General features: G+C 34.1%; 5 protein-coding genes and 1 long non-coding RNA gene across 12 annotated transcripts in view; 2 read left to right on the plus strand and 4 right to left on the minus strand.

Moving 5' to 3' along the window:
* The window catches only part of zf(c2h2)-93 (zinc finger protein), a 6,299-nt gene extending 1,930 nt beyond the window's left edge, over positions 1-4,369 (plus strand). Inside the window, exons 6-12 of one of the 2 annotated variants that reach the window (XM_026839678.1) lie at positions 851-945; positions 1,021-2,190; positions 2,403-2,535; positions 2,700-2,806; positions 3,049-3,101; positions 3,177-3,246; positions 3,326-4,369. In XM_026839678.1, the coding sequence (XP_026695479.1) occupies positions 851-945; positions 1,021-2,190; positions 2,403-2,535; positions 2,700-2,806; positions 3,049-3,101; positions 3,177-3,246; positions 3,326-3,999 (2,302 nt within the window). In that variant the 3' untranslated portion in view covers positions 4,000-4,369. Of the gene's footprint in view, positions 1-850; positions 946-1,020; positions 2,191-2,366; positions 2,536-2,699; positions 2,807-3,048; positions 3,102-3,176; positions 3,247-3,325 lie in introns of those variants that run through there. The other variant, NM_001078510.1, reaches the window with a different exon arrangement.
* A 1,928-nt stretch (positions 4,370-6,297) lies between these two features.
* zf(c2h2)-135 (zinc finger (C2H2)-135) lies at positions 6,298-10,813 on the minus strand. The gene is made up of 10 exons (XM_026840625.1): positions 10,569-10,813; positions 9,968-10,102; positions 9,670-9,771; positions 9,059-9,197; positions 8,944-8,999; positions 7,894-8,884; positions 7,738-7,835; positions 7,637-7,686; positions 7,317-7,467; positions 6,298-7,193 (listed from the first exon to the last, which is right to left on the minus strand). The coding sequence occupies exons 1-6, from the start codon at positions 10,636-10,638 to the stop codon at positions 8,241-8,243; spliced, it is 1,146 nt and encodes a 381-aa protein (XP_026696426.1). The 5' UTR covers positions 10,639-10,813; the 3' UTR covers positions 6,298-7,193; positions 7,317-7,467; positions 7,637-7,686; positions 7,738-7,835; positions 7,894-8,240.
* An 867-nt stretch (positions 10,814-11,680) lies between these two features.
* On the plus strand, positions 11,681-15,333 carry LOC100183023 (probable protein S-acyltransferase 23). 2 transcript variants are annotated; one of them, XM_026840623.1, is made up of 11 exons: positions 11,682-11,949; positions 12,016-12,157; positions 12,275-12,373; positions 12,726-12,891; positions 13,189-13,322; positions 13,627-13,769; positions 13,841-13,993; positions 14,061-14,154; positions 14,444-14,616; positions 14,722-14,887; positions 14,955-15,333. In XM_026840623.1, the coding sequence occupies exons 1-11, from the start codon at positions 11,780-11,782 to the stop codon at positions 15,153-15,155; spliced, it is 1,641 nt and encodes a 546-aa protein (XP_026696424.1). In that variant the 5' UTR covers positions 11,682-11,779; the 3' UTR covers positions 15,156-15,333. The 2 variants fall into 2 exon arrangements, with proteins under 2 accessions (XP_026696425.1, XP_026696424.1); XM_026840624.1 differs by lacking the exon at positions 14,722-14,887 and having other exon boundaries at positions 11,681-11,949; positions 14,955-15,263.
* A 627-nt stretch (positions 15,334-15,960) lies between these two features.
* LOC100180671 (cytochrome b-c1 complex subunit 8-like) lies at positions 15,961-16,630 on the minus strand. The gene is made up of 2 exons (XM_002124947.5): positions 16,337-16,630; positions 15,961-16,183 (listed from the first exon to the last, which is right to left on the minus strand). Exons 1-2 carry the CDS (start codon positions 16,509-16,511, stop codon positions 16,089-16,091), a joined length of 270 nt encoding a protein of 89 aa, XP_002124983.1. The 5' UTR covers positions 16,512-16,630; the 3' UTR covers positions 15,961-16,088.
* Positions 16,631-17,318: 688 nt separating this feature from the next.
* On the minus strand, positions 17,319-20,804 carry LOC104265453. Of its 4 annotated transcripts, none has more exons than XM_026840626.1 (5): positions 20,621-20,804; positions 18,155-18,439; positions 17,962-18,083; positions 17,780-17,900; positions 17,319-17,689 (listed from the first exon to the last, which is right to left on the minus strand). In XM_026840626.1, exons 1-5 carry the CDS (start codon positions 20,677-20,679, stop codon positions 17,440-17,442), a joined length of 837 nt encoding a protein of 278 aa, XP_026696427.1. In that variant the 5' UTR covers positions 20,680-20,804; the 3' UTR covers positions 17,319-17,439. The 4 variants fall into 4 exon arrangements, with proteins under 4 accessions (XP_026696427.1, XP_018673053.1, XP_009857796.1 ...); XM_018817508.2 differs by lacking the exon at positions 20,621-20,804 and adding an exon at positions 19,511-19,665; XM_009859494.3 differs by lacking the exon at positions 20,621-20,804 and adding an exon at positions 19,075-19,174.
* An 837-nt stretch (positions 20,805-21,641) lies between these two features.
* Positions 21,642-22,564, minus strand: LOC113475792. Of its 2 annotated transcripts, none has more exons than XR_003397569.1 (2): positions 22,302-22,564; positions 21,642-21,769 (listed from the first exon to the last, which is right to left on the minus strand). It is a non-coding gene; the product is annotated as an uncharacterized LOC113475792 (long non-coding RNA). The 2 variants fall into 2 exon arrangements; XR_003397568.1 differs by having other exon boundaries at positions 22,284-22,564.
* Positions 22,565-22,882: the final 318 nt, after the last annotated feature.

A 22,882-nucleotide genomic window follows, 5' to 3' on the forward strand; every position in this document is an offset into this window, starting at 1 on the left:
TTTTACTATACAAATGTTCATATTCAAGTATGTAGTTATTGATAGACAGAGATGACCTTGAGAAATGTATTGAACCTCACATAGGCACTGTATGCTTCATCAACTTTTTCTGTTTTAAATGCCTCATCCAATTTGTTTAGAAGAATATCCAATCCACCATCACAATGCAGCTCTTCAGTTGATAAACTTGAGATGGCCCTCTGAGCCTTGACGTGCCCCTCTAAGGCATAAAGATTTACAATGATTGCTTGCTCAGATTTTTTAACATCAGAGACTAACTGCCACATTGATATCTTCCTTCTCCATTCTACATAGCAATCATTTTCAACAAATTTTGGTGGAGATCTTCTTGAAAGTGCCATTATTAACTTAATAAATAGAGTACTTAAAAGCAAAAACCATCCTCTGCTACCATGAAAGTCTCAAGGTCACTCAGTTCAAAAGGATGTTGACACCAGTAGCACATAATTGTAATGAATCCAAAAACCCCACAAAGCTTAGGTTATATACTCATAAAATAAAACATGGAAAACATATATACAAAAAACAATGGGGACAAAGTTAAGGAGTTTAAAGGGGACACAAACATACAACTTAAAGGGGACAACATATATACACTTTTTATTAGGGGACAACAAAATGGTTTTAGAAGTAATGAGAGATTAACACTAAGAACTTCTATATTTAACATTTTATCGGTACACAAAATAACATGGATATGGAATTATTGTGGTATTGTATCTATTGTGTTATTAAATTAGTTGTTTTTGTCATTTTCTTTTTGGTTATGTGGAATATATTATATCTCTGAATCTTCTAATTGTAAATAGCAATTAACTTCTCTTTGTAGGTTGGGTGCAAAGTTGCCGGAAATTTCCGAAGATGAATTTTTGGATGAGATGATTTCTTCCCATAGTGACGATGAGTTTAGTGCCAGTACATCAGGTGTGTAAGAGGTTATTTATATTTTCATGTTGTCAATGCAGGTTTATGCACCGTTTGTATTGTTATTTATTTCAGATTTAAATTACAGTGAGCTTGGGTTGAAAAATGACAAGCTTCAAGTTATTGTTCAAATGGATAGCGAATCATTTACAGATGGAACTAACAATACTGTTGATCAAAATGGTGTAAATGATATATCAGATGTTGATAAAAATGATGGGAAAATTATTGTTGCAATCAAGTCAGAGCCTGAAGATATCGCCAACTTGTATGAGTGCACTGATTGTAAACAACAGTTTACCAGCGCAAGTGGGTGGCAAAGACACATGGAAATTTATCATTCCATTGATGCACACAAACTTGAATGCAAAAAATGCAAGTATACCTTTAAGGATAAACACTGTCTTGCACGACATATTCGGAGAGGAACTTGCAGTGGAAATATTTTTATAAAACACAATATTGTACTCGACCGAAGGCCTACAAAAAAAGCTGCTACAGAAATCCCAGTTAGCTGCCCTACCTGCAACCTCAATTTCAATATGCCACATTTAATGAAGAAACATGCTATAGCTGTTCATAATAATGATTCACCGTTTGTGTGTGAACATTGTGGACTATCATTCCAAACCTACAGTAATTGCAGAGTGCATAAACTAAGCCACAACGACGAAAGACCGTTTGCATGTGATCAGTGTGAAAAGAGGTTTAAGACAAAACAGCTTCTTACCTTGCACTCTTACATGCACACGGGTGAAAAACCATACTCGTGTGGTAAATGTGATGCAAAGTTTCGCTACAGAGGGACCTTGGTTCAACATCTGTCAACAGTCCATAAACAGCCAAAGCCTTATCTTTGCAATGAGTGTGGAAAATCATTCTGTCGAATAAATGTTTTCCGTTACCACCAGCACACTCACACTGGTTTCAAACCACACAAATGTAAGCACTGCGAAAAACGTTTCTACACCGCGCATCAATTGCTTCTACATCAGCACAATCATGATGGAAAGAAACTATTTCATTGTAAACTATGCACGGCATCTTATTGTCGTTCCTCTGCTTTGTCCAAGCACGTTATTTTAAAACATACAAGGAATTTCAAACATCGATGTCCTTCATGCAATAAGGGTTTTGTTTTTGCATCCATACTTAAGAAACACATGGAGAGTGTTCATAAAACAGATGAACCTCTAATTAAAACTGAATTAATTGAAAATCCAGTTCAATTGTTTTCGAGTGGTTAAAATGTGTTTTAATTCCAAATACAGTTATTTGTGATATGTTAAAAACTAAAAACAATATTTCGACAGCTGTTGTTTTAAACTGTTAGTTACTACTGTTTTTTAGAGGTAGATGTTGATGTTCTGTGAAAAGTAAATATCTAAATAGAACATTTCATTTTGAGTTTTCAGTTAGTACAAGTAATTACATCTGTAGTTAATGCAAATGTTAAGCAATGTTGGACATTTTGGATGTCTCTACAGAAAAACTTCTGATTCTTAAAGAATTCATTGAATTGTTCAAGTTCAATCCTAGTGTGCTGTATGAAAATGAAATGCACTTTGTAAGGGAATGGATTTTGGAAGAGTAAGTGAATTGAATATTACAGTTGCATAAAATACAGAATTTAAAAAATATTTTTCTTTCCCTTTCCTGTGTTTAGACTATGATTTTGTATTGGTACTGTCATTCAGATAATATAAGCATGACTAGCATCTTGCATTATTTACAAAACAGATTATGTTCCACAGTTTAAAAGCCCAGCTTCCTCAGAAGATTGAAGATCCTGGTTATGTTGATCTGAGTGAAGAAGATGAAAACATTGAAGAACAGATTGATGGTCCAGGTTTTAATTCAGGTGATGGTCAGTGCATTCATTGAATGTATTAACAAAGACAGAGCAAGTTCAGAAGTTATACCATGTATGAAACAGAAAACCTGTTGACTTTTATCTACGTACTATTAAATTGTAAAAACAGTAAGTGCACCAGTTTATATTTCAAATGTTATACTAGTCCGAACAAACTGCTGGCAACTTTATGTAATAAGTACATAGCACAGATATGTAAACTAGATCAATAACCAAATTTTAAATTTAAGCATGCCTTCCACAACTGATTAATGTTGAAGTGACAAGAATCAAATCGCCTAAGGTATTGCAGCATTTTCTAGTTATATCTTTTGTTATAACAGCCCATGCAGTATTTATTTGACTTACATATTTTTAGAGTAGTGATCAAGACAAGGAAGATAATGCTGAAGAACTTGATGTCATGGAAGATTGCTTCTCTAATCTTGGTTTGTAAATTTATTTTAAATTTTAACAGTAGCTTAATGGCTATATAAGGTAAACAGCTCTAAATGTTCTAAAATCTAGAAAAACAGATTGAATTATCAAGAAAAGTAAACACTGAAGCAGAATATCACTTGGCTCGTACAGTCATTCGAACTTTTGGTTGCAATGTTTGCCACAAAAAGTTTGGCTCTGAAACAAGCCTGAAGATGCATAGGGCAACACACGCTGAAGATATAGATTCTGATGCACCTGGTTATATGATAGTTGAACCTGCTGATAAACTGGAAAGAACTACAGTGGTGGCGGATGAAGAAAATAAAACCTGTCAAGCTTGTGGAATGCATTTCGAACGGAGACGTTTATTAAAAGAACATGCACTTGCTGTGCATGGGATTAAAAAGCCTTTCCACTGCTGGCAATGTGATTTTGTCACAGCCAAGTATGAGAGATTGAGACCGCATATGTCAGTTCACACAGGAGAAAAGCCTTATACATGTAGTTTCTGCCCACGTACTTTTAGAATGAAAGCAACTGCAGATCATCACATTCTGACACACACAAAGGAGCGACCATACAAGTGTTTAAAATGTGAAAAAAGTTTTCGCCACCCAAGTACACTTAAGAAGCACATCACAGCTGTTCATGAAAATCTTAAGCCCCACATATGTGAAACTTGTGGTCGTGCATTTAGTCATATTAACAGTTTTCAACGCCACAAACAAAACAAAGTGTGTATTGAAAAACATAAGCTGTAAACAAAAAATGATTATTATATTTCATTCATTCATCGTACACTGATATCAATGTAAAGTCAAGAAAAATGTTACATTAAAGGAGGATGTAATTTTTAACGGAGGTTATAGATCAACATAATTGCACAATTAAACATAATAAGTCATTTTCCTGACACATAGCATACTGCAAAAATTATTGAAAAATATGATGACTTACATAATGGGATCTAAGCTTCTTAGCATTAAGAAAACTAGTTCTACACTCATTGCATCCAAATGGCTTTTTATGTTTTTTCTCGTGTTTGAAATATTTTTTTTCTGAACAAAAAACTTTTTTACAATGCTTGCATTGCAATGCTTCAGTGTAATAAATGTAACCCAAGAAATTGTACACATCCGTTTTTGCATCATATTTTGCAAATCTATTATACGATTTATTCTGCCTGGAACACTTTTTCGCTTCGAGGTGAGATCTTAAACTAGTTTCATGGAAGTATTGCTTACTGCAGATTGAACAGACATACACATTTTTTTCAATGTGCCTGTTTACATGACTATCTAGGCCTTGGATGCTTTTAAAATGTTTGTAGCAAAACCTGCATTGAAAGGGTTTCATTTCATCCGTCTTCTTGATTGACTTATGTTGATTGTCGCCTACGGACAGTTTGGGCTGCTTGGGTTTTGGTTCTTGTAAATCAGCATCTTCTAAAATAAATGAATGAATGAAACTTACTTTATCCTCGCGTGGCCGGAAAACAACAGTCGTTATCACACGAGTTTAATACCTCGTGCCATCTTACGAGTTACCATGTATGTTACTTTGTTGGTAATTATTATTTGGGGGGAATTTATTCATTTTTTTATGTATGGCTGATAATTTAGACAACCCATTTGTGACCACTGGGTTGGAGCAATTGCCGTTCAGCGTCTGGCCCAAGGACACATATGCCCACAATGGTAGCAGCGTCGAGCCTTGAACCCATTACCTCTGGGTTACAGGCAGGCGCGCTAACCACTATACCACGGCGCCATAAATAATAACAAATATTTAATGTTATTGGCAAAACTAACAGTACCAGTCTGATTTTGTCACATTTTATTAAACTGTACAAATTGGAATGATGTAAAGTAAATATAAAAGAATATATTCCTCATACTTTGATTACGGATCAAACTCTATTTGTTCACCTTTAAATGATTGTCTGTTTAACTTGCAACTTTTAAATCCTTGTTTGTGTTCATTGTCTTGTTGATGGTTGATTGTAGAAGAGTTTGGTTTATTGAAAGATTTCTTAACCTGAAAACATTGATTGTTTGTTTTAAAATTTGTACTGAAAATTACCAGAGCTGTACATGAAGAAGCATTTTTTTCTATTGTGTTTTGTTAAATTACTATTTCCCTTTGTTTTAAGGCTCAATATGGGTTTTATTAATCTCCTGTATGTTTGTCTACTGGTGTGGCACAGCAATTAGTGTGCCTGCACATAACCCAGAGGTAATGGGTTCAAGGCCCGTCACTGCTACCATTGTGGGTGTATGTGTCTTTAAGCAATACATCTAAGAGCATTTGGTCCAACGCAGTGGAGCCTTATGGGTAGTTTAAATCGTCAGCCATAAACATTGTAAAAATACTTACACAAAGTAATGTAGTAACGTGTAAGTGGTTGTATGAAACAACATCCATTAAACAGAACAACTGTAGTTGCCCCACTACGATAAAAAAGTTACATTCATTCATTTTGAGGCTGTGTTAAATTTAACAGTGCCAGTACTTCCTTAAAAAAATTCTCCTGATTTATAATTATTTATAAAGAACATAAACCTCTGCCTTTATTCGGTTGTTTGTGTCATCTCGTTGCGTGTTACTTGGGTCATCTGTAAACGCAGCATGAATTTTCAATTTAATAAAGAAACACAATATGCTACTCATACCTGTACAATAAACTTCAACTACAATCTTCTTCTCAGAAGTTGGTTTATTCTGATTTCCTAACAATTTCTTTTTGTGGGATTCAGTTTCTGCCGCACTTAAACACAATAAATGACAATAGGCACATGCTTTGTAAAAGATAAGACTTACTGTTGTGAATTCCAATCGTGCAGAAAATCTAATTCAGGAGACTTCAATAGTTCTGGGTTGTGTGTCAAAATTTTAACACATTCCCTAAGAACTTCTACCTTTTTCTTAGTTATTCCCGCTTTTTCCAACATGATGGTTACATGATGTCTTACCCAGAAATCGATACATTATAAATTCATGTACATTTTACAAATCTTATGTGTGTCATTGTCAACAATGTGTTGGTTTAAAATCAGTAACTGAAAAAAACACTTTTAAAGGTAAAAATAATTTTCTTCTGCACTTGAAATAACAAAGACTATAGAAATGATCTACTTTAATATATGAACATCATTCTCATATTGATATCATTATCAACAAAGTATTTAAGCACGTTAACAACAGATAGCACAAGCAAAACAAAGAATGTATTGAAATATTAAGCTATACTTTATAAAGTTTTTAACTATTATGTATTAGGAAGAGTTATTGCAACTTGCATAATGAGATTTAAGCAACTTAGCATCACAAAAATTCATTTCACAAACTTTGCACCCAAACGGCAACTTTTTGTATTGCTTATTATGATTTGGAGATTTTTGTTTTGAACAAAAACCTGTTTCAGAACATCTGCGTTTGAATGTGTCTGTACACTTATGGTAACATGGGAGGCTGTATGTATTGGTGTCTTTATCATATACAGCAAACTCATTGTTTTTTGTGTTATTAAATTCTACATCTTCATTCTCAGAATCCTCCAGGCTGTGGAGGTCTAGACTTTGATAAGAAGGGAAGGGTAAACCACACTTTAAAAAGTGTTTTCTGGTCAATTTAACAGAATCTATTAGCAAGTTTTGATAAGCCTGTTTATTGTCTGCTAACAAATTTTCTCTCTTCCTTGTCTTGGTACATATTTTGAGATGATACTTTAAACCACTAGTGTTAAGGTACTGCTTGCCGCAGTATGAACATTCAAACTTGTGTTGTTCAGTGTGCTGGTTTACATGGATATCTAGGCCACTGATGCTTTTAAAATCTTTAAGGCAAATTCTGCATTGAAAAGGTTTTGCTAAGTTCATCTTCTTGCTTGATTTGTTTCCACACTTTTCCACCGACAGTCTTGCAAGCTTGGCCTTTGGTTCTTCTAAATCTGCATCTTAAAAAAGCATTTTTATTAAAATTTGGTGGTTGTTAAATTTTGTATTTGTGGCAGGCATAGATTATTTAAAAATGAAATATTTCATAACTACTGCAAACAAATCAAAATGAATCTTATTACCATTCTTACAATCACATGTTTTTCCAGCCAACATATCATTTTCGTTGTGCCTTTTAACTAAATCTTCTTTTCTTCGGTCAAGGTGTTTTTCAGTATTGGTTTGAGAAGAACTAAGGTCACATATACGATCAAAACTGGAAGTTTCCCATACCTAAAATTTGTTTAAATATGGTATATTTGTGGTTGAATAGACAGTTAAAGTTCGCAGGATTGCAAGATTAGTATGCAGTAATGTTTATTTTACTGATTTATGTATCATTTGTTTTCTTATTAATTTTGTTAATTTTTCACCATGAAATAAAACATAATTTAAAATAAACCTTTGGTGGTATCTGGTTGGTTGTGCTATTTTGTGTTTCACATAGATCATCTGCAAAATATCCTATTAATTTCGGTGAAACGACAAATATAAAATGTGTACCTGAGCTAGTAACCTCCACTGTTACTTGCATATCATTGGGCCATATTTTTGTCTGAACTCCAGACAATGCCTGTGAATCAAAATCAGTTTCAACAACACTGAAAACAAATAAAATACCATTAGTTAATTATTTGAAAATTTAATTTGAAAACTTACTATTGTACAATCCAATCATGAAGAAAATTCAGTTCACGACACTTTAATATTTCTGGGTTTTGTGTAAAAATTTTAACACATTTCCGAAGGGTCTTTATTATTTTCTTTGTTATGCCCACATCTTCCAACATGCTTGTTACACAATGTCTTGAGCAGTTTGGGAATAAATGACTCAATTTTGCATAACCTTTACCAACTATTGCATCTGCAATTTATAACCATTTGTTTATAAATTTTATTATTAAAAATTCAAAGTAAGAGACTGGACAATAGAAACTGGTGCATCGTACTTAAAAATATCATTAAAAAACACAAGAAATAAACAGACTTATTAGGCCAATGTTACGTTATGGGCTTGAATTTTGGTAATTATGTTGACATTCTGCGTAGTGACTGAGCATTGACCTTTTGTTTTTTATAACTTTTGTACAAAGTGGACATGAATACACTGCATTGCATTCATTAAGCAAGTAATGCTTTTGCAATAAAGTATTAGATAAGAATATTTTTCCACAATTATCACAAGAGTTTTCAACTAAATTCGTTTCCGAGGTTGCATCATCGTTTTTCCATGAAAATAAATCTGCCCCTTTATGTTTTTCTTCGAGGTGCATGTCCAATAATTCTTGGTTGGTAAACTTCTCTTTACATACTTTACACGCTATGTCTTTAAATGTAATGTTACTTATATAACACCCATTCTTCCTCTTATTGTGTTTATAAAGGGATTTTTTATCATAATACACTTTCCCACATCGAGGACATTTGTGTTCAACCCGTTTGTCAGAATGGAAGATTTGATAATGACGAATGGCAGCACTTTCAGATTTATGCAAGCGATTGCAGATCTGACACTTTAGAAATTTTCTTTTTGAGTTAACTTTTGATACACCATCTGGTTCCTGTTTAACAATACCACTACTACCAACAGGTTGATGACTTTGCAAAGTAACTTCTTCTAAATCCTCTGCTTCTGGTTCAAATAATGTATCTGAAAAAAAAGTGACCAAGGTTATGATAGAATTAGCTCGAATTAATTTCACAAGTTACCATCATCTGTAGGTTCATCGGGCTCTGATGATATTTCAGAAAGAGCATTTCTCGCACTGCAATTAATTAGTCTTTATAAATCTAAACTTGCTACAAATACCAATGTTACACTCACTCTGTTTTAAGCCATTTGTAGAAAAACTTTAATTTGTCCGAGTGTAGCACGTAAGGATTAGCTTTGAATAAGTCAACAAATCCTTCCAATACTTCCAAGTGTTCAGCAGTGACTTCAAAAATATCCAGCATTTTTAACCCTATCAAATTAACAGCTACTTAAAAGAAAATAAACAAATTATTATTATGATTAAAAAGAAGAAACAAATAAATGCAACAGTGTATGTTTACTCAACTTTAAAATGATTTGAAATCAATGATTTGAGATGTTTATAAACTAATCCAACATTTTAACAATTAAATTAGCAAATTTGAAACATTTATAAGCATAATACAATCAAATTGATATTGTATATATATATATATTATAATCATAAGATAAAATAAAGAAAATATAAATATAGTGTTAAAATAAAACACAGTGTTGAAAACAGAAACAGAAAATTTTATTAGCATAACTGTTCAACTATAATAATACTGGTAGTCTCATTTGGAAAAACAAATGTTTTTTACCTAGCGATTAATACGAAAAGGAACAATTTCAATTGGCAAGTAAATAAGGCATTTATTGAATAAATAACAGAAACTGTGACCAATCGCATGTTAACGTACTTTTTACTGGGCTTTCAGTAATGGGTGGAACTTCTGTTGGTTCCGGTTGTTCCGATATAATCGACTCAAATCCATAACACTGATGTTTTACATAGCAGAGTTCTGTTCAATACAAACATGTTTCTATAATTTTATCAGTATTCATAAATCTGTTATACTATTTGATTACTATTACTTTGCTTATTGTTTGTTTTAAGTAACTTTAACAACACAATAAAGAAGTTTAGATAAGTATAAACCATATACAAGTGTACTTGCATAGTCTCTGTTCAGCAATTCAATGTTCTTCATCACTTACTGAAATGTGCTTGAAAATTATAAGCTCTTGTTATGATTCTACCACAGGTTGGGCAGTGAAAATGACATCGGAACTTTTTGCCTTTTTTCTTTTCAACATTTTTTGTACATGGATTCAAACAAGGGTAGCATTCAACTATGATTGAAAAATTTAGTTTACTAATTAGGACCAGAGTAACTAGACAATAATGACTCATAGTGGAGATGAAAGAGTTGTCCGAAAAGCAGAAACCACCAATATATAATTTAGTATTAACATAATGGGGACTCCAATAAAACTACGGTTTGGCTGCAGATATTCCTGTTATTCCGACCAGAAATGCAAAATGTTCGCACCAGTTTGCAACCCGTAGTTTTACTAGAAGTTTAGGACCCACGTAGTTGTACAAAATACCTATACTAGGATTAAGATAATTTTAAAAATTGCATTAACACATGGAAGAAAAGAGACACAGCTTCAGGAATTACCATAATTGGTAAAAAATTAAGATATACATTCACCGTATTAAAATATATATATATATTATTGTTAGATTAGTATACACAATTATACTGCAGCAAGTAAATTGCAAAATTAAAGTCAAACGGATAGGAAAACTCACTTTTTTCATCTAAGATGCTAAAACGAAGAACTTTTAGACTTCTACCGTCAAACACCTTTTTCGTCTCCATTTTTGAATATCTGTTAAAGTTTACTTTACAAAGTGAGTAGCTGTATTTTAGAACAAAAATGGATCGCCTAGAGTAGACCTTACAACTGTGGATTTGTGAAACGTTCGAGTCGATTGCCGACAGAACAAGCGATTGCAACTCCCCTTCTAAATAAAAATAATATACACGCGGGCAAAATTTAGTCATGCAGAACGATCGTTGGAAGAAATCACAGATATCATATGTTTGTTTGTGTTTGGAATTTTATCGTTAAAATATTTTCTTGCAATAAGTAGTTTGGTTTAAATTTGTACGACAGTTTGGTAGTTTATACGTATTTGTAATTATTTGTTGTGCCCGAACTTTGAAAAAATGTCGTTTTTGTCCTTTATTAATGTTGTAAATGTAATTAAGACTATATGTTTGTATGTATTACAAAAAATAGTATAGGTGTATGTTATGACGTATGCGTATGTATGGTGTTTAAGTGTTTTCATGCATTTTTTCTGCAAAAATATAAAAATTCTAGTTAAATGTATGTAAAAGGTGCCAAACGAGGTAATCCTTTAGCTGGTGGCCACCTGAAATTTTGGTTTCAAAATGTTCCTTAGGTCTCACTGATACCCACTGTATAATTTTTTTTGAAAAAACTCGGGCGTTCGTGTCGAAAATTAACTTTGAAAGTGAGGGAAATCGTGCTTCGTCACCGTATTTTCCACACCAGTCGTTATGAATTAAACCAAGGTTGGATTATTACGTCATAGAATGCGTATTGTTACGTTTGATTCCTACGTTAAAACAGTGCGAAAAAAACAAGGCTGTAACGTATGTAGTATACCACTATTGTGACGTAACATACTGCGATTGTGACGTAATAAATCGTTAACCTTAGGCAAATCAGACGACTTACCGTGACGAAGCATGTTTTCGCGCATTTTAAAAATTAATTTCCGACACGAACGCCCGAGTTTTTTGAAAAAAAAAATTCCACAGTGGGTATCAAGGAGACGTAAGGAACATTTTAAAACTAAAATTTTAGGTGGCCACCAGCTAAAGGATTACCGCCAAACGATTTCCATTTTACAATTTGTAGGAATCACGTCAAAACTACCATATTTAGAACTTCTTTACACCAAATAACTGGGAACAAGAGAACATACACATGGCGTCTGCCGTAACTTCAAAGGGTTACACAGCAATATCTACCAATGATGAAGATATACAGGAGAAAGATGGGGTTGAACAAAACAATGAATTGTCACCAGAGATGGATGAGGCAGCAAAGGAACAAATGCGTTTGGTTCAAGATATATTTCATGTCTCCAAGCTCGGGTAAGCATAGTGCATCAGTTTTTTAAAATTGTAATAACAACTTATCTTGCTATTTATGTTTTTCAGACTTCTGATTCCAGTGCAAGATATAATTGATAGAGATGGTATTGGAGTCCTCAGTCAGTACGATAAAGATGGACATTCACCAATACATTGGGCTTGTCTAGGGGGACATAATCATGTTGTACGGTATTTTGCACAAATCAAGGTATCAATGTGTGGTATATGCTCTTCTTGTTTAAACTGACCTATATATGCTTCATCAATAATATGAAAGTAAAGTGTTGCAGTATTTGTATTAATATCTATTTGTTTTTAATGCCAGGCACCACTGGATATTGTTGCAAACAATCAATTAGGTGCTCAGCCAATTCATTGGGCTTGTGTTAATGGTCATGTTTCAACGGTGGATATCTTACTACAGGTGATTAGAATTGTAGTATCATACTGTTGGTGTGCTTTAATCAGCCATTGGTCATGCTCTATAGTCTATAGGTTAGATACAATTTATCATATCAAGCAATCCTTTTATTAATGCCTATTTTTTACAATGTTATGTTTATGTATTATAATATCTTGGCAATGATAGATTTGGTTTTTATTGTATTTCAAAGAATTCTTATGTGTATTGTGTACATCAGTATTTTCGCCAATCACACATTAGGTTTTAGGGACACACAAAAGTGTTTTAAAATACATGTTTTTACTGGTCACCAGTGGTGGGATGAACTTATATTACGCCTTTAAAATTTCACTCTATTTGGTTACTTATGCAGGCTGGAATTTCAATAGACAGTGTAGACAACAAAGGTTGCACACCTTTGATTATTGCATCACAATATGGTAGAACGATGCTTGCTGGATTTCTTATGGGAAAAGGTGCTCGACTGCAGATAACGGATAAAGAAGGAGACAATGCACTTATGTGGGCTGCATTTAAAGGTTAACAATGGTTGTTTAGTTAGATATAAGATTCAATTTAAAAATAAAACTGAAAATGACGTTTTAGGTGAAACAAAAATCTCTTAGAATAAAATTCATTAAACTCTTGTCTGTTACGTATTTTGTACCACTTGATCCAGACTATTATTTTATAACAAGAATCATCCGACTTGACCATTAGTTCTTGGCCCAATTCGCAAAATTCAATATTTCATCATAGTGATTATTTTTGTGACTGTTTAAAACTTGTTTTCATGAATAATAACATTAATTTTCATAAAGTTTATTTTTATATAGGTAAATGTGAACTCACGAGGCTTCTCATATACTCCGGATTTAACCCAAAACAGAAAGATAATTTTGGTCAAACTTCTTTACATCTCGCATCACTGAGTGGCGACTTATTAACTGTGCAGCTGCTGTGTGAACAGGTACAATGTGTAAATATATTGAAAATATGTGCAGTTTTGTCGGCCGTAAAAAGACACTCTTGTATAAATGTTTTAATTTCAATTCATAGGTAGTACCTCAAGAGATTTTTTGTATTATTACAGAAACTAACTATATAGTTATATTTTACATTTTGGTTGGTAAAAGCATTGGTAGTATAACTTATATCTCTGCTTGTTTAATTTTGCACTGACTGTCAATATGATTTTTGTTTTTTTTGAAAAGAGCAACTCAAGTTCACACTACCAGTCCTTAATAATTCTAATAGATTTTGTGTCTTTTAAGGATGGTGTTGACATTAACTTGGAAGACCATAATGGTAATACTCCATTGAAACTTGCCAAAGGAAGAAAATATAAGGAGATTCTTTCCTACTTTGAAAGCTTAAAATCTAGTCGGAATAGTTACCTTCCAACATTTGACTTTAAGTGAGTTAACTTCTGTATAATTAAGGTTCGGAAACATCTGTTTTAATAATATTGATATTTAACATTTTTAGGACAATTTTCTTTGGACCTCCTGGAAAAACTAAAAATGCTTTTATGTTTTTCATTATTGCAACTTGTCTGTATGGATATCCGTGTTATTTATTTAAAGTTTTGCCTTACACAATGGAATTTCGAACCGTGCACTTACTTTTTGGGATAAATACGTAAGTAATATTTAACTGAAAATTGATTTCAATTCAACCAACTTGCTCAATTATCTGCACTGTGCAGGTTGATTATGTGGTACGCGCTGCTGAAAGCACACAATATGGATCCCGGTTTCCTTTCAAAAAATGTGGATGAATATGATCAAGCTCTTCGTCAGGTTGGTGCCATGCTACACAATTGTTTCTTGCATGAACAAACAACTATGGTGCTAATATAAACCATTTAATTAATAAGAAACCATTTAATTTTTGTTAATGTATGTTGCCACAAAAATATGATACAGATCAATGTCAGGTTGCTGCAGTACCATAATACAACCAGGATGTTAATATGAAGCTTGTTACAGAATTAATGAGAAACTGTTTAGTTTGCATTACTTTGTATGTTCTCCATTAAGCACCTCTGACTCATTAACCTTCATTTTTGTGGACTTTTTTTAACAACAGGTTGCTTTCTTTGATGAATGGAAGCAAGGTCAAAATCCCCTTACTAGACTTTGCCACACATGCAGACTTGTCCGTCCATTGCGAGCAAAACATTGTCGTGTTACCAACAGATGTGTTAAGCATTTTGATCACTATTGTCCGTACATATACAATGTGGTTGGTTATAAAAACAGGTAGAATTTTTCGTGAACATAATTTGTAGTAAACTAATTTCTTAAAAAAAGGTTAATCTAATTTTAGTTGTACTTGGTATTTGTTTCATACATCATGCTTTGCAGGCACTACTTCCTTTTATTTTTGATTGGAATGTGGTTCACATTATTAACTGGCGACTACTTTGTGTGGTACATGTACAAGCATATAGGCTTTGATATTATTTTGTCTGTTGGTGGAATTATAATGGCATTATTTACTGTTGTCACCTCAGGACTCGTCTTTTTCACGGTGAGTTTTCCAGGTAATAAGTATATCATTATTGAACTTTTACTTTGACAATTTTTAATTTATTTAGACCTACCAAGCAATGACCAACATCACAACAAATGAACGTTTAAATTATCGCCGGTATGATTACTTGAAAGATGGCAACGGCTCCTTTAGTAACCCCTTTGACCAAGGTCCTGTAAAAAACATGCAGGAGTTCTTCCATTGCAAAGAGCCTTTGGAAACTGTCCCAGATTTGGAACACCGGGGCAGGGTAGATACAGTGTGAGGGAAAGAGATTTTTGAACTTGGCAATTTGGCATGTTATATTTGGATCAGTAGCAGCTTGAAGCATTTTGTATATTTTATTTTAAATTTTTAGACCGTGTTTTCTCTACTACACAGTACTTTATCCTTTATTGTTGCTATATTTATAACAGTACTAACAGGAAAGCTGATAAATTTAACCTGCATTAATGCATATTATTATGATTACAGTTTTAGTAATTTGAGAATTAGTCTACAGTCCAGAGTTGTACAGAAAGGCTATCAGCTTAAGTTGTTTTACCAACATCAGATAAACACCTTTTTGGAGAAGCATTGATGATAATGCTGAATAAATGTAGTAACAGCGCAAAAAATTAGCTTGACACATTTTTTATCATTTTATAGCTCCATGATCCACCAAGGCTACTATTGTAGTGTCAATAAACTGATTTATAGAAATAAAGTATTCCAGGATATTCAAAGCCCCACTTAATACCCCCACTTAAAACCTAATTATTGTGTAATGTATATCACTATAGATTGCTTTATTCGTTAATAAGTGAATAACTTTGGGTGATTATTTCTTTTTACTAATGTATGGCTGAAAATATTGACAAGTGACTACTAGGTTGGAACTAATTAAAGTGTTTTGCCCAATGACACATTTGGCAGCAACAGTAGCAGTGATGAACACACAACCTCAGTTAAGAGGCAGGCGCTCCAATCATGCTGCACATAAATTTGTTTTAATAACTTAACTTTTAAAATAACCTGCATCATCGCAATCGCTTATTTATAAAAATAATAAATCAAAATAACTTTTAAAATAACCTGCATCATCGCAATCGCTTATTAATTCTGCTTTTTAACTATTAGCAAATGTGTTGTAAACTTTATAAAGATGGTTTATTTCAAAACATATTAAGAACTTTTGAGGATTTGTCACTGAGTTCCTTTAAACATCATTTTCATACATCTTTGGATCTTTTCGGTCCAGTTTTGCTTGAGCTGTAACACCCCAGTCATATGCCATGTATGCCAACAGCGCAGCTGCAAAAATATTGCGGTTAAAAGTTTTGTTGTACATTAAAGAACAAATTAAATGAAGACGAAGTGATGGATGACACATATAGTCTTTACAATTACAGAGACTATAACTTTTTCACTAAGTTATGAACTTTTGATATAAATAGAGGCACTTACGAATAGCAATCACGAAAAAGCTTTCTCTAGTTCGGCGTATCATATTTGGAACTCCCTTTCTGAGGACACCTTTGATTGGATTTTGTTCAAATGCAGACATTGTATAGATGATTTGCTTGTTCACTTTAACACCAAGGTGACCAAAACCATGTTGGCGAATTGCTGAAAGTCTCATTGTTTGTGGCTAAATGTAACGTTTAAATAAAAACTTTGATTCCTGCGCACAAACGTAACAACGGTAAGCCAAAGAAGAATTCGTTTTGACAAATTTACAACGATATCTGGCGAAACGTTAAACGTAGACCTTACATTTCAAAGTTCTGAATTAGAATTAACAACATTAAACTGTGCCACACCTAATTGCGATTATGTTAGTGTAAAGGATTGTCACTAGTACTCAAATAACAAGAAACCTGATACAATCAGCGCCAAACGTATCTTTAAAAAACTACTTTGACCTCAACAAATGAACAACATTTTGACAGATGTGAAGTTTTAGAGCTTGTTGCTGTAACAGTGGCAGTGTCAACCTTCAGGTGACAATCCGCCAAACAATGCACTTCTGATGTCAAAATAACTTTGAACCATCGTAAAGACAAAAGTTTCTTGCAGATTTAGTACATAATACCATAGTTTAATAATACAACTTCTTTATTAAACTATGATAATACCAACTACCGCTGAATGTTTTGACTAAAGTGAAGTAGAAACCCTCTAAGAGTCTAATACGATACTTCCTTTTAATTCTAACATTCCGTCATATCGAGTATGTTTGCTGGTTGCGGTTACAGCACTCAGCACTAAATAATCACAGGTTTCTAGAATATAATTGAATAGAAAGCAAGTTATATATATCAAGGGATTTATAAAGTATCCACTTACAGAGCAGCCATATTTAGCCTATACCTATAACGATGACTGATCGTGAACGTAATCAAACCTGTTTATAAACAACTACCTAAATAAAAAGAATTCAATTCTGTTTTAATATTTTGTTATACAAAAGTTTGCAATTTGCCATAGGCTACTTGCACAATCATTCAACAGCACAGCGGAATGGCGTGGCAGTGACACCGATCAACAGCCATATCATGTCTTTTTAATTAAGAAAGCATTTTCCCCATCGTCCGATGCCTTATTTTCATCTTTAACCAAGTATTTGGGGGCATACATTTAATCGGTAGCTCTCTCGAAAATGGGCCCTGGTTTGGCCCGAGACCCTGTCGGTCAAAGTTCTTGTTAGTATAAGGCGACAGTTGCCAGTTAAGTTGCCTGTCGAACTTTGTGACCACTCTTTCCGGGAAGTCTTTAATATTAGCGATGACCACCGACCGTTCAGTACGCTGGTCTAATCTGTTAAAACACACTTTATGTTAGACGTGAACGCCGCCATATAGCGTGTAACCTTGGGCTGTTATTAATATAAAATAATGCACAGCTTACAGTGGTAAAAGGTTGTATTCCTCTTCTGATTGCGGTGGTGTTTTCGGCTGGCTGTCAGTTAAAACGACAACTCCACCCGGTTGACTTATCTTGGGTAACAAACGGTGTAATTTAGGTCCCTCTGTAATGAATCACAGCCAAGATTAAATTTCACATTGATAACCTCTTTCAAACAAATTTACCGTGGGGCCAGGTCTGGAACAAAATTTTTGCACGCGCGTTCTGTGTAATCGGTCGACACTTAGTACTGTTTGGTTTGATCCTGAGATCAGGACTTGTGCATGTTGGCATCGGTGAAGAGTGCCTGCACATACAATGTCTTTAAAAAATGGTTCATCTTTTTGGTTATTTGTCAAGTATACCAATAATGCTTACTTTGGATCTTTATGTATGAGGAAATGCGTCGCTGTACGTGGCTGTTTGTAAACATATTCCTTAGGTTTCGGTGGCGCAGGAAGCACGTCAGGAAGCCTCGGTAGTCTGTACGGCGTTGAAGAGTTCGGGTCGAGTTCTTCGTCATCGGGAACTCTGTTCACTACCGCCCTGGTTGGTGGTGGTCGTCTCAGGGCGCCTCTGGTGTGCGAGGTTTTCGGTTTCAAAGGAGAGCCTTCAGTTCTTGTATTGCGTGGTATTTGTTGGAACGACCGCGCCTGGTACCATCTATAAACACAACCATGGCTTAGTTATATTCGAAATCTGTTTACCTTATTTGAAACACTGCTATATAGTAGGGTGGGAGAAGATGGGACATCTTTTCATTCCATTTTCTCGTCCCATTTTGTAGTAAACAAAGAACATTCAAAGAACTATAAAACCGTATCCTCACGACTCCCATAGACCGTTGTGAATTGTTTAAAAAACGTTCAGGATATTTAGATATTATGGGCTAAAGGTGTCCCGTTTTTCCCCACCCTACTGTATAATTATATATATATACATTTTGTTATTCGTATGCTTTCTGTTTATTATTTCTATTCGAAAACGGAGCTTGGCTACATTCTTAAAGTATCATGTTTTCAGTTATTACCTTTCACAATCGTAAACATACTGATTTAACTCATTCACGAAATATGTGAAATTAGCAACATGATAGTAGTAATTCATCACAACATCTAATTAAACCGAACTTTCGGAACTCGCTAATAATAAATACTGCGCTTTTTAAATTCAAAACCAAGCCTTGTACGAATCCTTAGGCGCGTGTAAAATATCGAAACACCGGCAGGACGAAGCGTAAGTTTATATCAGCGTCGTTTTCACACAGTTTTACGGTTCGCATCGCATACAAGCAGTACCTTATTGCTGTAAACACCTCACTCATTGTAGTTTCTTGTCTGAAATGAGTTGTCATGTACCACAATAATCACAGAACCGTTCTACATCCCGCCGCCAAAGAAAAACATTTGCGAAATTGTTTTTTAAACACTCGTTCCCAATGTACATCGACTCGTAACTTAATACCACTGCTCTCATACAGAACATTGTGAAAAACTGCCACGGGAGGTCATACAACATGGCTGGGTCGCGTCAGATTTCCGTGCGATACCACCAGCAATTGTCCCGTGAATGATTGCGTATATGGTATGTTGAAACGCTAAAACGGTTAAATTGTCGTACCTAAACTAAGATAAGTGACTTAACATGAATTTGCTCCCTAAAATTTTAAACATAGAAGCAAAACTGATGTTCCATTTTCTATAATCTTTCCGTTATAAAAACAACAGCCTGTACCTCATATTGAACAAATCCATTTCCAATTTCTTTCGATAAATTCTCCATTCCTGTTCACTGCTGGTTGTCATATTTTTACGCTGATACTTAATACTAATAAGTGTTACCAGTTCATTTTCATATCTAACTTTTACCGTCTATATTAAAATAGGTTAAAGTTTGTGAACGTTTTTGAACTGCCTATATATTTAGTGCATTAAACAGTTTGTATAAAAAAATGTGCCTTTAAATGCAGTTTAATTACTTTTAAACATTTCTAAATAATTAATCTGCACTGTTGTACCTGGCCTTCCACGCTAACCTGTTTTTACCATAAACACTTCAACACCACAGAAAACATGTAAGAAGGGCGGAGTTGTTTTTGTGTGAAGCGACATTGCTATTCATACCCTGTTCCCCAATGGGTAATTTAACACCTTATTGCTATATAACACCCAATAATGTTGTGCAGACTATCTCTTATTGAAAGTGTATATATAGTAGGGTGGGGGGGGGACACCTTCTATTTATTTACTTGTCTCATTTAGATGGCAAACAAAGAACATTTAACAAATTCGAAAATAGACTATTGTTAGTTGTTTACAACACAACCTGGTTATTTAAATATTATGCGCTAAAGGTGTGTCGTCTCCTACAGTCCCACCATATATAGGCATTAGGGTAAGAACACATTCCGATTAATAGAAATACTCATTAGTGATAATATTCTTATAGTTTATCTATATGCATATCCCCAGCATACGATAATCAGCAGACGCGCGTAGCCTGCGTAATTAAGTGTGAAACAGTTTTCGGTCGCCATATAGTAGGGTGGGGGAAGATGGGACACATTTAGCACATAATATACAAGTATCCTGATCGTGTTTTAAACAATTAACAACGGTCTATAGGGGTCGTGGGGATAAATTTTTATTCTTTATTATTCTTTAATTGATTTTTGTTTACAACCAAATAAGACGAAAAAATATATTGAAAATGTGTTCCATCTTCCCCCACCCTACTATATATAACATATATTATGGTTAATCCTTATTTTGTAAGTAACCAACCTAATGTTGGCATATTATTATATGTTGAAACATCATTACATATAGCATCGTATAGCGTCACCTGCGTCTTTTTAGGAATTCTTTCCTGGGTTCATCGTCCATTCGCGTTTTCTGCGGCATTCATCGGTACGATATGTATTCGCTACATATTGCATCAGTAATTGCTAAAGAATACAATACTGGTTTCAGTTTTACGTTATCATATGAACGCCTATTCCAATATCGAGTGGTATTGATTCAGGAAGGGACTTCAATCTTGTCCAGTTTGATTTGAGAGCTCAGTTAGAGCACTTTGTACACTCTTCGTGATTTCGAGTATGCTTGGTAATAAAAACGGCTTTATAAATTGTCAGTTTTGAAGTTAGTTTGAAATGGTAATTAAATAGTTGTATCAGGTTCGTCACAAAACTCATCGGTTAGCCCAGTCAATGAATAAGGTTGTATAGGGAAATATTGGCTGTGCACGCATAATATAAACTCTGTTTGTATATTTTCAACAACAGAGGGCTATAAATGGTGAACACGTGAATTCTATAATATAAAGAAAAGCAATTTGTGATTTCGTGTTTTAGGACTTCCTGAAAAAGACATACGTAAATTTTGCTAGCATTATTACCTAAACAAGAATGTTTTTCTAAATTATTTATTTGCTGTTTGGGCAATGCTGACAGATCAAATAATATCCAAGTATACAAATCGCCTTTCAAACAATTAACAACGGTTTAAGAGAGTCGTGAAGATAACGTTTTTTAATTCCTTGAATGTTTTTTGTTTACTACCAAATCGGACAAGAAAATAGAATGAAAAAGTGTCCTATCTTCCCCTATTCTACTATATAATCAATCTAATTGCGTAAACCACATAAAACTCACTCCGCTTCGTATAATATAACTATATACATAAGTGTACAACGCATACCTAAATGCTATATATATATAAAACCACACGTTTAACACCTAATTAAATTTCCTATAAACTTATATAAATTTCTGTTATGTGTACCACATATAACTATAAATCCTGTACAACCACAAACGCCTTAATGCTATACTACTACATATACTTATATGTACCACAAATACCTCGTTCTTGAGCTACAAATACTGCACAGCAGATGTTGTAACACGCTGAGTGCAATTATCATCAAAATTCCAGTGCAAAGGCTAAAGTGCTGCCAGCTGTTTAAGCGTGACTTCAGTTGTTTTCATACCTGGCGAAAATAAAACCGCGTAATTAAGTTTGATATAAAAAGGGTAAAAATAAGAAAAGAAGTTAAATATTTGGATATTGCTTTTGTACATACCAGAATATTAAACTATTACTGTAACTATGAGACAGTAGGATGGGGGAAGGTGGGACCCTTTTTAACTCTATTTTCTCGTCCCATTCAGTAGTAAACAAAGAACATTTAAAAGTAAAATATGAAACTATGTCCTCACGACTCTCATAGACCGTTGTTAATTGTTTAAAACGCGATCAGGATATCTGGATATTATGTGTTAAAGGTGTTCCATCTTCCCCCACCCTACTATATATATATATATATAACTTTTTTTGTTTTACAACATCGCAAAATAGTAATAAGTCCGCACCCTTGTACTCGATATCATATTTATTGTTCTAGATAAAGGGTAATAATCCTAGCCAGTGAGCTATAACGTAACGACATAGATTAAATAGATTATTACGATATAGAATACAAGTATACTATGTAGAAATCATACACTATCAAACGAGACTACCTTGGGCAATACGACACGTTACACAACGACTGCAAACAGAGACTGATCATGTGAAACAAAGAATATTGAGAAACAACGATAAAAAGACGCGCGAAAGAAAGATGCCTCGCGCGTAATCAGTGACGTCACGACATGCGCTACCGTGCTCGCGCCAAAACCGTTGGTGACGTCACAACAGGCGCGAAAATGTTGACGCGCCCAAAACCCCACAGAGTTCGGACATAACAAATAGAAACGTTTTTCGTCACAAAACGATGCATTTCTAACCCCCAATTTCTTGTCGCATCTGGTAGTAAACAAAAAAATCATAGAATTAATTCTCGAGATCCCATAGACCGTTGTTAATTGTTTAAAACACGATTGGGATATTTAAACAATATGTGATAAAGGTGTCCCATCTTTCCCCACCCCACTATATAAACATAGTACTTGTACAACATACTGTCTTTACACTTTTTCCCTATTTTTTCAGGAAAAACGTGATGATTGATTACAACCCAAGAAACCGGTATATTTACGCTTGGGATGACGGTTACCAGGTGGCGTACAAGAGCACAGTGGATCAAAGTGGGGGCAGATTA

The sequence above is a fragment of the Ciona intestinalis genome, chromosome 2 (assembly GCF_000224145.3).
Source record: "Ciona intestinalis chromosome 2, KH, whole genome shotgun sequence".
Lineage (NCBI taxonomy): Eukaryota > Metazoa > Chordata > Ascidiacea > Phlebobranchia > Cionidae > Ciona > Ciona intestinalis.